At 40.4% G+C, this 17,084-nt stretch overlaps 1 protein-coding gene across 1 annotated transcript; it reads left to right on the top strand.

Annotated features, from left to right (window-relative positions):
• The first annotated feature begins 882 nt into the window (after positions 1-882).
• On the top strand, positions 883-16,146 carry LOC128076792 (p53 apoptosis effector related to PMP-22-like). The gene is made up of 3 exons (XM_052674966.1): positions 883-1,236; positions 15,378-15,521; positions 15,775-16,146. Exons 1-3 carry the CDS (start codon positions 1,026-1,028, stop codon positions 15,987-15,989), a joined length of 570 nt encoding a protein of 189 aa, XP_052530926.1. The 5' UTR covers positions 883-1,025; the 3' UTR covers positions 15,990-16,146.
• Positions 16,147-17,084: the final 938 nt, after the last annotated feature.

Raw genomic sequence — 17,084 nt, 5'->3', positions numbered from 1 at the left:
TGACAAAATCCACAAGGGGAGCAAAGGACACTTTGCATTCTCTGTGCTTCACCATGTTTCACGGAAAACAGCTTCAATCTGCAAGTAGTGCAGCTGCTTTCAGATGTATGGGCAACCAAAATACTGGGCTGAGGCACATATTAGTTCAAAGGGAGAGCTCTATGGGCTGTATTGCTTGTGAGAGCTGCCTGACAGACAAACCTGGAGCAGGTCGCAGGGAGGCTGTGGTTCATCTCTGTGTTGCACTTCCAGCACATCACAGGCAGGCTCAGGCAGGCCCTGAGCAGCATGTGCATGGATGGATCCACGTGCAGACTTCCCAAGGCACAGTCAAACCAAAGCCTCAGATTCATTCTCCCACAATGGCTATACCCTTACTGTACTATATTCTTCATGATTAATTCCCATGGTGTTTTCCCTCCTGCAGCTATGTCCATAAAGGATAGAGAGGACACTTACAAGCTCTTTCTTGTTTCTATTTAATAGAAGCCAGAGGATTTTTTTTAATTGATTGTCAAAGATATCTATCATTAATTTTTAAATAGAAACCAAGAAAGGCAGCTTTCAGCCTGTATATGGCAAGTTCCAGAAGAAGCCACTGCCCTCCAATGCAAACAGTTGGCTAGGTTCCTGCATTCAGCTGCCCTGATTCAGGAGCTCAGCTATGAGATACTCCTTTCGCTAGGGAGAGACAGGAAGGAAAGTGTTAAACGCCAAGGGTGAGCAGCACCCGCTTTGTTCCCGAGTCAGCAGAGCAGAGCGGATCCCACAGACAAACCCAGCCTTGCAGCCTCCCCTGGCCCAACTGGTTATTGCTCTGCAGTGGCTCTTACTCATTTGAATTTAGGTGGAGCTGCCTACCTCCCTCCCTCTCGTGTCTGTCCTGATTAAAAAGCTTTTTTTCAGACAGCTTCACGGAGGCTGGCAGGTACGGGTGCTCCTACTCGGGGCGTTTTGCAGAAGCACCCTTTACTTGGTGCGGCTGGGTCAGTAACAGAGTCAGCTTTCCGTGCTCTGCCAGCAAGATGGTGAAGTACGGCCTTGACTACACTCGCTGCAGATGGATCCTACCCCTGCTCCTGGGCATTGGCGTTATCTTTGGCATCATTGCACTGGCGGGCAGGGGCTGGCTGGAGTCACAGACCTTGCCCTATGTGCACCAAGCGTCGCTATGGGAGAGCTGCAGCAGGCCTTCGCAGGGTGGGGAATGGAACTGCGAGTCTCTCATGGGTTATGGTAAGCATTGGCAAGGGCGGCGGGGAGGTCTCTGAAGCAGTGGGTCGCCTTTCCAAGCACATCTCCCCTAAGCTCTCCCAAACATTCCTCCTAATATCTGACCTTGTTTAAGAAGCTGTGGGAGATGGGAACCAGTGCTGAAATACACCGATGCCTTTGAGAAACAGAAGAAAGACAGCGTGTCCTCACCTCTGTGCAGAAAGAAACCTGGGTGCTTTAGACTGTGGTTTGTGTAGTACAATAAACACACATAGTAGTGTATGAGTGCAGGAACTGCTATGGCATTTAAGACTTTATTCCTCTTTTAGAAGAAGCCAATAACCTTTCCTCACTAATCACAACTTTCCAGAACTTAACTACTGCTGAACAAATGTCCAGGCAGCAAGTTGTGGGGGAAGACAATCTTGAGTGTCAGGAAGAAGTTGGGAGGTAAAAATGTATGGTACAAAGATATCCCCAGGGAGTGTCAGCCTGTAGAATGTTGCTCTAGTAGGTGGGTCGTGTGAATGAACCTTTCCATGATTATGAAAGAAAGCTTTGAGAGAAGAAAAGATTTATACTTGCACTGAACTTTGGCTAACTGTGCTATTAAACAGGATGACACAAACTGAAATGTTTTAAACCTGTCCCTGTCTGGGAGACTAAGCCAAGAGAAGGATCATTCTAATTATGCTCTGTTTCTTAGCTGTTTTCTGTATATCTGGTACGTGTCACAGTCTAAAATAAGTTATTGACTGTTAGCCTGAGCCAGGAGAAACACTTGAGCTTATGATTTATGCTGGTACTAATTCAAACTTTAAGGGAGAACATTTTCTCTAAAGCTCAGAATCTCAGCTGCTTTGGCTGAAAATTAATGTAAAACCAACTGTAGATGTAGTCTCAGAGGCTGTTTATTACAGCTTCTTAAAATTGTTCTAAAAATGTATCATCTATGTTCAAATTTTACCTCCTGTGCCCAAAATTGAGCTGTAAAGAGTTAACTGTAGAGGTCTTATGTGAATATAGGGCTCCAGGATAAAACTGGTTCCATCAAGCATCTTGCCCAGTCCTGCTCTCAGTGCTTCTGTGTCAGCTGTTTGGCTGGGATTAAGGCAGTTTGTTGGTTGGAGAGCAGGAGATGGTGATGCCCAGCTCCAAATATGTGTTCATACTGTGAATTGTGGGGGGGAGGGAGGGAGAAAGGCCTGATGTTTCTTACTTAGTATCACCAAAGGATGAGTCCTCATCCTGCTGTCCAGCTGGCCCTGTCTGTGTCACAAATGCCCGTTTTAGCTAGGCAGAAAATTTTCAGAAGTTTCACCATGCTTCTCTTGATAATACAGATGTTTCCAGATCCTACATGGTTGTTCGGCATTTCACTTCCTTCCTTATTCTGCCTCATTCTTACATGCTTAGATTCTGCAGCTGTATGCACAGTTTCCCACTGGGAAGCATCTAAGGACAAGCCAGGTTGCTCATACTTCTCATTTTGGACTATCCCACCACCTATGGAGTTGCCACAAATTACAACCTCAGTAAGTCCCATTTTTCTAACATGCTGGACTTAGGACATACATTTCTCCAGAATATGCTCCAGCACATGCTCTGAGGAGTCATCTGACAATCAATAATAATAATAATAAATCAATAGAAATGCTGTTTGTATGCTGCATGATTGCAGCACACTCTCAATGGGCATGCATCTGCCACTCTACCTCATTAAAGACCCAGAAAGCCCAGGCAGATGCTCAAAATCTCCCTGGAAAAAAAATCCCAAGTGGAGAAGAAGAACATGGCTGAGATAGTTGTTTAGCCAATGGGACAATAGGTAAGGCTTGATCTAAAAAATAATTAAAAAAAAAATGTATGTAGGCCAAGTGACAGTGAATTTTCCTTTTCAAGATGATGACCTTCCAATGTAAATCTAGGCCGTTGCAGGTGTGGTTACCCCAGAGTTGTGGGAGGACTGTTAACTTGCCTACCATGGTGAAAAGTCACCGTCGTGGTCTTTTCCAGCCCTGCAAATGCGGGTCCCTACTCTGTCCTAATCCAAGCATGGTGCTGCGGCACTGTACTGCAGAGCTGTTGTCCTTGTGTTTTATCCTTCTGGTTATGTGATTTTCCTACCCATTGTCTGGGAACCAGCACCTCATACAAGAAGATCTGGGCTGAGCCCTCAGGCTGGAGAGGACCCATGTCCTTCCCTTCTCACACAGGTGTGTTAGCAGGTGTGGTAGCATCTGGAAACACCATTTTCTTTACTGCTCCAGGATACCTTTATGAAACACAGAAGAGTAATGAGGGATTGCAGTTTGTTTTCTCTCTCTTTTTTTTTTTTTTAATTGAAAAGCAAATGTAGCCAGTTGCATGTCTCCGAGGACTGGTCTCAACTTTGGGCCCTGAGCAGATGGAGGTGCTTTCTAGGCAGATTTCCTTCAGGCAGCTTATCTCCAGAGGTGGAGAGTGTTCAGATCCAGTTCTGCCCACTGTACTTCCTATCATTCTGTCCTTGCTCAGTAGGTGTGGTGTTGGGATATCTCTTCTAAGGGCCCTGTCATTGCTCATGTAGCATGCAAGTGCCTGGTGCTCATCTTGGATTCCACTCAAAAGGCCAGAGCATGTAACAGCATCTCGCTTGGAAGTACACTTTGTAAGCATACATCTCACTTGTTTTGCATTAAGCCTGATTTTGTATGCCCTGCTGCTAGAACATAAGTTTCTAATAGGTTACATTTATCCACAAGGTCACAGAAAACAAGCATTCAGTGTCATGTTCTGTGGATATTTATCTTTCTTTTGTGCCAAGCTAAACACCATGCTTGATAAACAAAGTGTAATTACACGCCTTCCTGAGCATGGAGACAAAAGACATGATGTAAATAGCAAGGACAAGAGTATTTTACATTTTCTAGAGATTAATACTTTCATCCCTCCCTCTATCTCACAGTTCCTGTTTGCTTTCCTCTGGGCTTTATTTTCAGCTTCCAAAGCTGGGTAGGTTCTGACATTCAGTCTTACTGTGGGGCTAGTTTCACTGACATACATAATATGCATGTCTACAACAGCGACTGTTAGTGAATATGCCCAACATGGATTGGATAGTAAGATATCTTAATCCACCACAGACATCTTCATCTCATTAAAATTAGATCTAATCATAAAGGTCTTGCAAATCGTTCAATATAGTGTGCAAATTCAGATCAATTTTTCCACCTACAATGTCTATAATTCCCCTGCATCTCTGCTGTTTACCTTAGACCAAAAAAAAGTAATATTGAATATTCTTGAGGTTGGTCATGTTTGAAGAAAAGAAAGCTGAATGTTTCATTGTCACTTTAGTGGCACCATCAGGAACATTTGGAATCTCCTGAATTGTTCAAGTTGACAGAATTCAGAATGTCACAGGGAAGACAGGAGGCCTACACAGTGGTGCTTTTTTGGAAAGCTAGAGTAACTGCTTCATTGGTGCATTAAGCTTCTGTGCACTAGACTGTTACAAAGACAAAGACTTTGTGGATTGGTAACAGGCATAATATGAAATGTAAGTATTTGGGACATGGCTGAGCTTGCAAAGTGCAGAAGTTAAATCCCTTCATGAAGCTGCCATGGCACTCCTTTGTTTTCCTTGATTTTTTGGCTACATCCCTCTCTTGTACAAGGCGTGTCTCAGACCTGAGACCGTTTTTCAATGTGTAATTTATTCCACTGCAGGCTCTGAAGATGTTTAAACATGTGTGTTCTTGGTTGGGAGGAATAACTGATTTTATTAATCTCAGTATGATGCACAATAAGATGAAAAACTTAGCGGTATTTGTCTCATCTCACGTTTTACTTGTCCCTGCAGCCCTTGTGTGTGCAGATCCTGCCCTCAAAGTAACTGCAAGCTCAGGCCTTTAAAGTAGTTGACTCATTTGGATGGTGCAAATAGAAGTCTTGGAAAACTGTTAGGAAAAAGCATTTTTGTGTGACAAATGAAATCCAGATCATCAATCATTTTCACATTATAGTATCCAAACCCAACCTTTTCGTACAATGTTTGGAGTTTATTGCCTGTGGAGAGTAGGAGAAGGTTGAATGATTTTCCCATCTGGAGAGGACACATTTCTTCGCCTTGTTTTCCTAGATAGTGATTAACAATGTTCTATCTCACTCCAATATTATTTTGGACTATGAATGTTAGTGCAATACTGCAAGATCGGATGTCTAGCATAGTATAATAATAGAAAAACATTCGTTCAAATATGGCAACAGATGATTATGTCTACAGTGTAAGTGAAGATAGGGAATGTTGCAAAAGGGATTCCCTTTTTTCACTCAAAGAAATAAACATTCTACTGTAATCTCACAAGGACCATACTGATAAGTAGATTTTCTTGTCTGTTTTGCCTTATCAACCTCTTGGATCCAGAGAAGCTTTTGTCACACTGAAACCCCATTTAGTATTCCAGAAGCAGCATGCATGAGTGGAAATTACTTGCCACCTCCCCCTAGCTAATGATACAGCGGTGAGGTACATGGCCTGGCCCCACATCTGCTTCTGGGAAATTACCTTCTTCAGCCAGTGACTCATCACACCTAGGGCAAAGGACAGACCAGACAGAAGTTTCCCTGCTGTTGCACTGCCTACATAAAATTATTTTGCTTTCTCCCATGTGCCTAGCAGGGCTGACAGCCAGGCACAGGGAAGCCCTTGCTTGGCTCAGGCTTAAGCAGGTACCCTGAGGAGAATGGTACAGAGACATTTCCAGAGAGCTGGACTGAGACACAGCCCACCCTAACAGGATCTGAGAGGAGAAGCTGGCTGTCCCGATTGTTGCTTGGCATACAGGGGTGTATGCACGTAGAAAAGGAGTGAAGCAAGCATATAATTGTGCTTTGAAGCAGGGCCTGTCTCAAGTCAAAGGGCCATTGTTGCAAACTTTCCCTGAAACCAAAGTTCTGCGCTTAAACTCTTCTAGATGATAGTAATATTCTGATAGATTTGTCAATGTGCTCCTAAATATGGGAAACAAAGGCTGGGGAGGTTTCTGATCAGTCCAAAAAAGACCATGTGAGAGCTGCAGCTAGCTATATTCTCTGTGCATTATCTGATTTACAGGGTAAAGTCTTCACCCTTTTGGTACAGGGGAAAATGAAAACAAAAATTTTTGCTGTTCCTACTTCACACGAGTGTGAAATATTTATATACACTGATAGTGAGTAATTTTACTGACAGTGTGAAGGGTAGCACATCACTTCCTAAGTCACCAATCTCCTACAAATTACTTTGGACTAACCAGTGAAAAAGGTGATGACAAGACTGGTTATTTAACAACTTATAATAATCAATAGTTATTCAAAACTTAGAACGCTAGAAAATACAACCTGAATTAAATGTGTTAAACAGCAATGTATTTAAGGGACTCTGACAGAAGAACAAAAGAAAATGTTTGATTTTCCCTCAGTTTGTAGGAGAGACTCCATTGTTACTGTAGAGGTATAAAGAAGGGAATCAACCCCAGAGCATTTAATTAGCATGACTGTTTTCATTCCTTAACTGCAATTGCAAATATGCTTTCCCCTGTAATTTTAGGGTTTGTTCTTTTATATATTTAGTGGCAAATTCATTTAATCAGACTCATTTTAAATAGTACTTATACTCTTCAGCAATTAACTCTACAGAACGCAATTGCAGATGGCATCCCACTGTTTATCATCCAGCCTGCACTTTAACAATTACAGTTAAATTGGGTAGGAAAATATTGGTTGTGTGGAGAGTTCTTATCTCCCCATGAGGAGCTGAACTGCTGGTGTTGAGGACTTTGCAAAAATCCTCAGTGTTTTGAGTAGTCAGGATTGAAGTCATTGAATGCATGCCATTCACTCAGAGAAAGAATCTCTGCTGAAAATTGTGGCTATGTTCTTATTTCTCTTCAGCACATATCTTCCTTTAGCTTATTGAGGTAATCTGATATAACAAAGCTAAAGTACTCTCGGTAGTCTGAATGGTGATAAGAGCTGCAAGGCTGAATATGAATTCTACTGTAGGATTAAAGAGCCAGATTACTTAAGCAATTACTCAGGAAAAGAAACAAACCTCTCTAAATACTGTTATTTTTACATTTTCATTTCTCACTGACAGCTTGTATTGTTCTAAGCAACTTTGAACTTGTTCAGTCAGAAAATGTTTTAATGCCACATTTCTTCTTTGTTAAGCGCTAATACAAGATCTCTCTCATCAGTCAAAAATTGTGGAGTGAGGATGTCTGTGTCTTTGTCAGATGTCTCTGACCATGTCCAATGAAAAAGGGGGTGAAGCATAAGAAGAACAATACTTGGTGCATATAGAAATGAGATATAAATTCAATGTTTTTCAGCCTCAAAAAGCCCTGGGACAATCAAACTTAAAAGGAGCTTTTTGGAAAGGTTCTGCCCTGCTTTTTCAATTCCAAGTTCTAGTTCATAGCCTATGTTGTCACAGAAATTTATTATGTTTAACTCACATATCTTTTAACCATATTATAGCTCAAGAGTAGTTAGGAAGCAGATTTATCTTGCTACTATGCATATGTACTGATTTATCAATACCCTGCCTGTATCATTTATTTGACCTTGCCCACCCCAGTATACACATTAAAGTTTAAGTCATCCTATTTTAGTTTAAAAGATTTAGGAAAAGTAAGAGGAAACCCATCGTAGTATTAAACTGTATAAAATTAAACTGAGATCCCAAAATATTTGTAGCGTATGCAACTGCTTCTGAAGATAATGTGAGCTAGGGGTATTCCCTGACCCTCCCCTGGTCTAACCTTTAATTTTGAGACACTATGTGCACATTAATTTAATAGCTAACTTACTCACTCGGTGATTCCTTTGATGACAGTACTACACTTTCTGCCTCTTCTGCCTCCCTAGCGCTAAGTAAGCACTGAGGAGAAGCCCTCATTAATACAGGATTTGCAGAAGCCAGCATCGAAGTCAAGCTTGTACATGTCTGGGCTTATGAGGAGATGAATTTGAGCCACTCCCTCAAGCCTAACTACTCCCCACCTCAAAATCCAAGTCAGGATAGCTCCTAAACTGGATTGCTTTCCTCAGTAAGAGAAGAGGTTTTCAGAAGTACATAAAGCCTTGAACTCAGGTCTTGCCTCTATATGTTCATCACTGAAGTTGGTGGTTGGAAGTTAATAGTTATTTGCTTTAAATGAGTTAAAGTTCACCAAGCTGAACTGAAATGTTACCTTAGCCCTAAGCTATAGTTAAGATACTGCCTTCTGCTAATATATATTGTGTTTTACTGATATGTGGTCTATGCATGAAGGTTCTTTACCTTACTGTTTTCATTTAAAGATGTTATTGTATGATAATTGGAAGACCTAATTCTTTCCCATTTGTATGATGGGACCTGCTACTAACTGCTGAAAAACTTTAGCAATGGAATTATGTAGTATGAATCTAAGTAGGTCATTCTCTGCCACAGTGGTTGGCTCTCAGGTAACGGCAAGCTCAAAGGTTTACATGGTTCCCCCTCACATAAAAATGGCTTGCATATCATAAGATAATATTCTGTTACTAAATGAGAAATCCGTATTGACTGCCAATAAATTCTAAAGTAATCCTGAGGGAAAGAGCAGAGTCACTAAAAAGAGTATCAAAACTGCATATTTTGTATTCTTCTTCAGGCTTAACACACACACAAAAGAACAGAGAAGAACAACCAGTACTGGCCTGCCAAGGGAAAGATACACAAAAATCAGTTTTTTAAGAACAGTTCAGATGCAATGAAGAGCACCAGAGGATAGAAACTCAGAATAATACACATCCAATCATGCCTTTGATTTTTTTTCCCCCCATTTTATTCTGTTTGTAAATTATCCTTGGCTAATATGTTATTTTCTTCGTTTTTACATCTTTTATTTTAAGTTATATTCAGTCAGTAGCTTTCAGTCTGCATATATTGTTTATTTATGAGAAGCTCCTTTCAAAACTTTTTGATTGGGTTTTAGCTGTACACACAAACACACACAGTCTAGTATTTCATAATCAACTCATGTTATCAGCAGATGCTTGCAGAACATTTTCAAACAGAGCATCAAATTTTCTTATAGTTTGATTATTACAGGTTACCTGATTATAACTATCAGAAGACACTATTTTGTGCCTGCAGTTTTAAAACGAAATTCTGACTATGCCACTTAACTTGGAGTCCTGTATGGCAGTGGCTTATATATGCAACAACAGCTCTTAAGCCTTCTGCTGATAAACTGGATTAATGACTTTGACGGGTCAGATGGAAGAAAAGGAGGTATAAACTAGGAGAATGCTTTCAATTTAATTTATCATTTCAATGGAAACAAATCAAGGAGTCCAGAGTTTGCCACACCCTGACGAAAAACGTCAGGTTGAGAAATCCGAGTGAGTTCAGCTTTGTTTTCAAAATAATGCTCTTTCCCTTTAATCAGACAGTCATAAAACAGGTTGAGCTCTACAAACTCAGTCTAGAAACATTCTCATTACGTACAACATAGAGATGAATCACCGGCATGGCAGATTTTAGTTCTTGTAAGAATTGCTATGTAAGACTGGAGCTAGAACAATAGGATTTGTGTTTCTCTCTCCTGATCCTGTGAGGGATAACAAAGTAAATGTTGTTGTTTTCAAGGCAATCTTGCTTTTTTCTCTCCTTTGCATTGAAACTGTCATCCCTAAAATTGCTGCACAATTCACTGCAGAGGCTGATGTGATAACATGATCAGCTGGCAAGAATGTGTCAGTAATTTGTTGATCTCTGCAAGCTGACAACAAACTGATTTTCTTTCTAGTGCTATTTGTGTATTTAGATTCAAGCTAGGAGGAAAATTTGAATAAACATATTCTTACTGATTTGACTAGAAGTACTCCTGAAGTTTCGAGGTTCCTTTCAGAAAATATGAACTCAGAGACACTCAGTAGTTTGTGTCACTTGGGGGTCCACATCCAGAAAGACATGAGAACAACATCGTAAATGTTTTCTCACATTCTTGAGTATACATGGCATATACAGTGAAATTAGAGAAATTTGTTGTTATCATGAGAGAAGTAGGCTTCACATGTTATTTTTAAGGCACTGCTGGGAGCACAAAACACATGGCAAGCTAAGAACAGCAGAGTTAGTGGTCCTAAGTTTTGACTTGGCTTACTGCTGAGCAAGGAAGTTTCCTTCCTTATGTGTAAACCATGAGCAGTGTTTGCACTTTGGGAAAATGCACGAGTGTGAAATCAGGAAGACAGGAAATTGGAGACACTCTTAGTCCTGGATTTCTCATAGTCGACCAGCTTCCATATGGTTGCAGTCAACAAGAGGATATTCAAAATATGTTTAGATGGAAGGATACAAGAGGAAGTCATGCCTACTTCTGAACTAACTTAGCTTTGATAGCACTGTAATAAAGCTGTGTTATTATTAAACAGTCTCAGGTAATTATCTTGCTCATAAGCTACAGCAAGATCTGCTTGGGCATGGGTGGACTCCTTCTGTTCTCTAAATTAGCTGAGATTCTCCTCACACAGCAATGAGTATTAGATGGAGGGCACTTATTTTCATTTTACAGTAGTCACATATGGTTGCATTCATGGTGGGTTGTTTGGACTTTCAGAAGTCATTACTGACTCATGCACAATACACTGTACACAGAAACACTTTTTCCTCTGCTTTAGATAGGCATGAAAATGGGTGGCTGTTTTGCCTGTGTTAGATTGCATGGTCTTGTTGTAAGGCCTTTACTGTAAGACAGAATTGCTCAGAAAATTGCCAGCTAAAAGGAGCTGAAGAAAGGATGCTGTATTACCTCCCACAAACTCTCTCACAGTGTTCATTTGCATTTTTTCAGCTGACAGAGGAGGCAAAAAGGGTGAAGTAGGATGAAAATGCAAGTGTTGCAGTATCCTTAAGGTTTTCCAGGACTCTTGCATAAATACACATTTCTTTTCTAACTAACACATTTTAACTATTAAACTGCTAAATCATCACTTCCAGTTGGAGGACATAAGAAAACAGTTCCCACAAGTTCCTGAATATGTTCACTGATCTAGCTTGATGTCATTTAACCTGCTGTTCCTTCTGTCTCTATTTCTGATTTTATGATAGGGGTCTTTCAGCTTTCAACTGCTCTCCCTCTAGAGTCAAGCGTTTGTTAAGTTGACATTGCATCCATGATAATTCTATGATCTGGATTTCTTATTTTCATGAAAAAAAATTTGCAGTTATAAAAATTACTTATGCTTTAACTTTTGCTTTATGTTAAAGAAAAATATAAAGAAAAATAAGACAATATTTGGGACCAGCTTAGCTGTTTGGTTGCAATTAAATCATTTCCTAAAAGCATTCAAAAGTGATTCCTAATAAAAACGCCTGTTCTGAACCAAGTATTTTGCAGCCCGTGGAGAAACCTTGGGGAGGGTGCTGCTGCTCAGCATCACAAGGATTCTATTCTTGGGCTAAGGCTTTGAGATTTATCAGGAGATGCAGAAGACATTTTGTGGTTGTAATGGCTGGAACTGCACATTCTCCATCAGTTTTTTCTGATCAATGAAATTTTTCTAATTCTGGCATTTCTGAGGAACTGTAATTACTAGTTATATTGGTAAAGACACTAACGTACTCTAGTTCTGTCTGACACAAGGAAAAATAAATACCTCAGAAACAAGAACAGTTGCAGTTGTACCCACATAAAGTTTTGCTACCTTTTACCTCAGGGAAGTAAGGTGTTTGCATACTGTGGTCTCGGACTACTAAAAAGTACTGCTTAAAAGACCAGAGAAAGTCGGGTTCCTCAAAAAAAAAAACAACAACCCATTACAGTGGCTCTGCTATGGAAGCTTATTGCCTTACAGAAGCTGTATACTGGTTTGCTTCCAACTCTGAGTTACATTTTTTTTTTTCTTTTTAAAAATGTCATGAAATTGACTGTTACATGATTAAGCAGTGAGTCCTAAAGATGTAGGCATCCTGTAGAGAACAAGTCTCTTCTTGCGATACATCCAGTGCCCTGCAGGCTGGGCATACACCCAATCTGCTTGCATAAAGTCACAGCACTTGTAATACTACTTCAGGAAAAACACCTGAGCAAGGCTAAAGGAGGAGTGAGATGACAGCATGGGCATGGTACCACCACACTTTGCTGCGGCCATCAGGTCCCCTCTGAGCCCTTAGCCTGGTGAATGCTGCCAGCTGCTGGATGGTAACTGTCAGCAGCTCCTCAAGCAAGGCTTTGGAGGTCAGCTGAGGTGCTCCTCTTCCAAGCTAGACCTTGCTTTTCCAAGCTGTGTGCTATACCTCTGTGCCTCCTCTAAACTCCCCAAGAAAAGAGTTCGAGCTAAAACACCAAGCTAGGTACTAAGATACAGGCACAGCTTTGCTATCTCTTCATTTTTTCTCAGGCAGCTGCCTGTGTACAAGAAGAATAATACAGTTGACAGGTCTTCCAAAGCAAATGGAAACCCTTTGGCATAAGAAAGAAAAGAGACATAAAACAGAAAATGTAGTGCAGTGGCTAGAAGGGAGCAGAAGTCATAGAGCAGAAAAGAATGTCGAAAAGTCAACAGAAAGATAGATTGGTTTTGATGGGTTAGTGGAAACAAAAGTAAAGATGGAAATTCTTTAAACAAAAGGGCCGGGGTGGCATCAGCACTGCCAGCCAGGTGAGGTAAGTGGTTGTCCCACTCAGCTCTATGCTGTCTGACCTCACCTCCAGCACTGGATGCAGGCTTTGGTGCCACCATACATGAAAGACGTAAAAATATTAGAGAGCATCCAAAGGAGGGCTATGAAGAAAGTGAAAGGTCTGGAGGATATGATGTGAAGTGCAGCCAAGGTCCCCTGTCTTGCTGGAGATGTGTCAGGGGATGGCCAGGGTGTTAGGAAAAGGTTCTTCGCTAGAGGGTGGTGGGCATGGAACAGGCTGCCCAGGGCAGTGGTCAGGGCCCCAAGCTGCCAGAGTTCAAGAAGCATTTAAACCGTGCTCTCAGATATGGTGTTTGGATTTTGGGTGGTGCTGTGTGGAGCCAGGGGTTTCGACATGGCGATCCCTTTGGGTCTCTTTCAACTCCCAACAAACCTGTACTCTATGATTCTATGACCTCCTTAGGCCTACCTGAGGAAAATTCTTGATACAAGACTGCAAGGGAAGCTCTGCTGGACTGGAGACAATCTTTTGTGTGGGAGAAGTTGCACCACAACCATTTACTACTATGACCAATGCGGTTGCTATTACTGAGGATAATGCACTGTAAAGTATTGGCTTCTGCTTCAGTCCTGAGTGTCATCAGTGACATTTCCTTTGCTCCTTGTGTAGTACAAGTTGAATTACAAGCAAAGGGAAGGCTATTTATTATGTAATTAGCAAATGATTTAACCTGAAATATTACCGATGTAGTAAGAGGTTCTATTGCAGCATAAACAAGCAGCCATGTTTCATGTAAAAGACACCAAGCTTTCTGTTCCTTCCACAGTTTTTGGCTTTAAAGCTGTTGGTTTTAAAGCTTTTCCATTCTCCCCTGGACCAAAGATCAGACGGAATGGCCAACGGCTCCATAACTGCAAATCTTTCAGCCATCAAGCAGTCAAAGAGAAAGTAGGGAAAAGAACAAATAACACGCTCAAAACAAGATTCTTCATTCCACTTCAGCAAGTTAATGTTAACATGTATTTTTGTCTACTCCTACCTGATTATTCTTGAAATCTTTAGATGGCAGAAATTCAGGATAGCTCATTCTTCCATAGTGCAAAGAAAGCTTTTGCTAGGTATGCTAGGGAACGAAGACCATGAATTCTCACGCAAAAGATAAAACAAATTAGGTATTACTTTTTTCAAGAAATTCTGAGTGATTGTGGGTTGGACTCAATGGTCCCTGTGGGTCCCTTCCAACATGATATATTCTGTGATTCAAAGAAGATAGGTGCTTTAGAAAGTTGAATAAATCGAAACTGTTGTTTTATTGTCAGCCTAATGGTGCTGGTCAAGCTGCTGATCAGTACTTCTAATGTCAGAAGTATGAACAGCACTGATGGAGTATGTATTGAGAATGTGAACTGGCAGTGTTTGGCACATTCAGTACAGTCTTCTGATTGAAGCAGTCAGCTTAGTAGGTTTTTGAATACTAGAAATTTCAAGGAACTTGGTTTCATAACTAATCTTTAGTGAAGAATGAACACCACATTTGAGTTATAACAATCACTAGATTTGTTTGGGCTGTGGTAATTTTACAGCCTTAATGTTATATGCATTTGATTAGAAGCAAATACCCTGCAAACACATAGTGTAGGTGAGGGGTGAAGTCCATAAATGCCCAGCAGAATTTAACTGCTTATTCTATTTACATACACAATTTTAGAAGTGTCAAAATAGGCTTGGTACAATTAAGAGGCACTTGGATCTTTTTGAGCAGTCGTCACCCCTCAAGATGTAAAATATTGAATAAATAATATTTTTTTCAGTTGTCATTCCAGAGCCATGTGCTTAGCTCTGACATGTTGTAACATAAATATATATAAGTTGAAAACGAGGTTATTTCTATCCTGAACACACCTGAACAGGTTTTTCAAAATAGAACAGTTCTAATGTTGGAACAAAAGGAGAGGTTGAAGTTTTCTACAAAACAGACTCAAAATCCTTAGGTTCTCAGAGTTAGATGAAGGATAAAAGGGCAGAAATTTCTGAATCTTGATATTTATGGTGTATTGCCATACTTTTAGATTTGCATGCCAGAGTGCTAGTGTTTGTATTTATTTTTTTAAGGAAGAACGTAATTAATTTCCGGGATGGTCTAACTCTCCTGGTTCGTGCAGAATGCTGCTGGTTTTACGGCATCTGCTGAGGTAATGATATTTATTCTTGGAGTGTCCACTATTTAATCTCTACAGTCAGTTTTTGCTTAATTCTTAATGGATAAACCTTAATAGGAAGCGTATATACAAGCCCCATTTCTTTCTGTAGGAGAGGTCAAAGATGGTGTGCTTATAGACTTTGTGCTTTTTGAATGATTTCTGTTGGGTCTAAAATGTTCATCTCCAAGAGGAAAGAAAGTTTCCATGCTTTTCCTCTTGGGACTTCCTTTTTGTGTTTGTTTAAAATTAGCATTTCATTATAAGCCAGAGAAAAACACATCTTTTTTTTCTTTCTAATATGCTTTCCTTCTGATTTCAGCTTGGGGAAGAGCTGCAGCTGCCACATACCTTGTTGGCTTCATTCTCCTTGTCATCTGTTTTGCTCTGGCCATCATAGCGTTTGCCATTGATACACTTCGGTTCAACTTCATAAGAGGGATTGGAGGCTTGCTTTTTGTTGCTGGTAAGACAATATGTGAAGCAAAGTTTAGCTCATGCAGATATACTAGAACTGATATTTTCCTTATCTGCTTCTATGCTCAGTTCTCTGTCAGTATGCATTTGAACTCTCAATGAAAGATAACATAAAATCAGCCGTGGCAGTGGATCAATTTCCAAATCCTCCAAAACATGGGTGGATTTAGCTGCAACTATTATGGAGGTGAGCAGTGTGATTGGTGTAAGCTTAATCCACTTTTTCCCTCCTGTTTCTTCAGCTGTGTTCTCCATCATGGGCCTGGTCATTTATCCAGTGAAGTTCTCCAGTGAAATTGAAATGACAGGAATCAATATGTTCAGCTGGGCCTACGGCTTTGGCTGGACCACTGCCATTATGGAAATATGCTTGGGATTCTTCTTCTGCTGCCTTCCTAACTATGAAGATCAAATCTTGGGTAATGTGAAGCCCACGTATTTTTACTCTTCCCCATAAACACCAGGAAAAATATATTTGTATTCAAGAGATATCTGACTGACCATCTATATTTTCCAGAATAGTATCATCAGATGGAGTAGAAAAGGTTGGAAACTTTTAAAATACATACAGAAAAACAGTACTGGCATTTTACAATAAAGTTATTTACTATTTTCTGAACCTTCGTATCTGATGTGGATTGCTTAGAAGATTAATTCTAAAAATTAAAAAATCCTTGTGTTTCCTCATTCATTCCCATGAATGTGGGTGCATATGGATTCCATTAAATCTTATATGCTTTTACATTTCCAATTAAATTCAGAAAAGAAACTATCAGTAAAGAAAACAACACATACCGTCTTTCTGAAGAAAATTAGCTCACAGAAATCCCATTTTGTATGTTTCAATTTTCTCTAACCTGAAGATTTTTCAAGAAACCAAATGCCTTAATCTACTGACTGTCAGAGCAGCAAATTAGTCAGCCAGCACTCCAAGACTTTCCTTCCAGTTTTGCATTCATTCACTTAAACTGTAGGGCTACAGGTCAAGAGAGACCCCCACTACCAAAGGTAGCATCCTGATTTTCACCCATCCATTTAGAATGTAAGTATTTATTTCTGAATGTTAGCATCAGTAAGCTAAGACCACCAGTAATCCAAGCACCCTCAAAAATTCTGGCGTTCTGTTGTTGATGCCAGCACAGAGCAGGCAAAAGAAAGGGGATTTCCAGACATTTCTACAACCTACAGATCTGGTTTGAAGAGGCTCCTCGTTCAACTTTTTTTCATGGGCCTCTGCCCGTTTGATCAGCTGTATCAAAATCTACGGCTTTAGGAAGCTCTGCTTTACTGTTCCAGATGTTTTATTCAGGACAAAAGAGTCAGGAATGAATTATGCAGAGGCATAAGCCACTCAGCAGCCTGGCACACCTGAGGTGTGGGCCTGGAACACTGTGATTCGAGGTATCAAACTTTTACCAAAAGGCCCTTTTCATTAATTTGACGCTTACAAGTATTCTAAAAGTAGAGATTGTATACTGTAATGTGTGTAAATACCAATAGTAAGACTGTCACATATAAGACACCTTTCAGTATCTTATATTCAACAGCGCTG

The sequence above is a fragment of the Tympanuchus pallidicinctus genome, unplaced genomic scaffold (assembly GCF_026119805.1).
Source record: "Tympanuchus pallidicinctus isolate F22 unplaced genomic scaffold, pur_lepc_1.0 scaffold1, whole genome shotgun sequence".
In the NCBI taxonomy this organism is placed as follows: Eukaryota; Metazoa; Chordata; class Aves; order Galliformes; family Phasianidae; genus Tympanuchus; species Tympanuchus pallidicinctus.
This window is presented reverse-complemented; position numbering and strand designations above follow the sequence as displayed.

What these genes read in the sequence shown, in the direction of transcription:
- LOC128076792 (XM_052674966.1), top strand. Translation starts at nt 1,026, where the DNA reads ATGGTGAAGTACGGCCTTGACTACACTCGCTGCAGATGGATCCTACCC. An exon ending in CGAGTCTCTCATGGGTTATG is followed by an intron (nt 1,237 to 15,377) that starts GTAAGCATTGGC and finishes TTCTGATTTCAG; the next exon opens with CTTGGGGAAGAGCTGCAGCT. An exon ending in AGGCTTGCTTTTTGTTGCTG is followed by an intron (nt 15,522 to 15,774) that starts GTAAGACAATAT and finishes CTGTTTCTTCAG; the next exon opens with CTGTGTTCTCCATCATGGGC.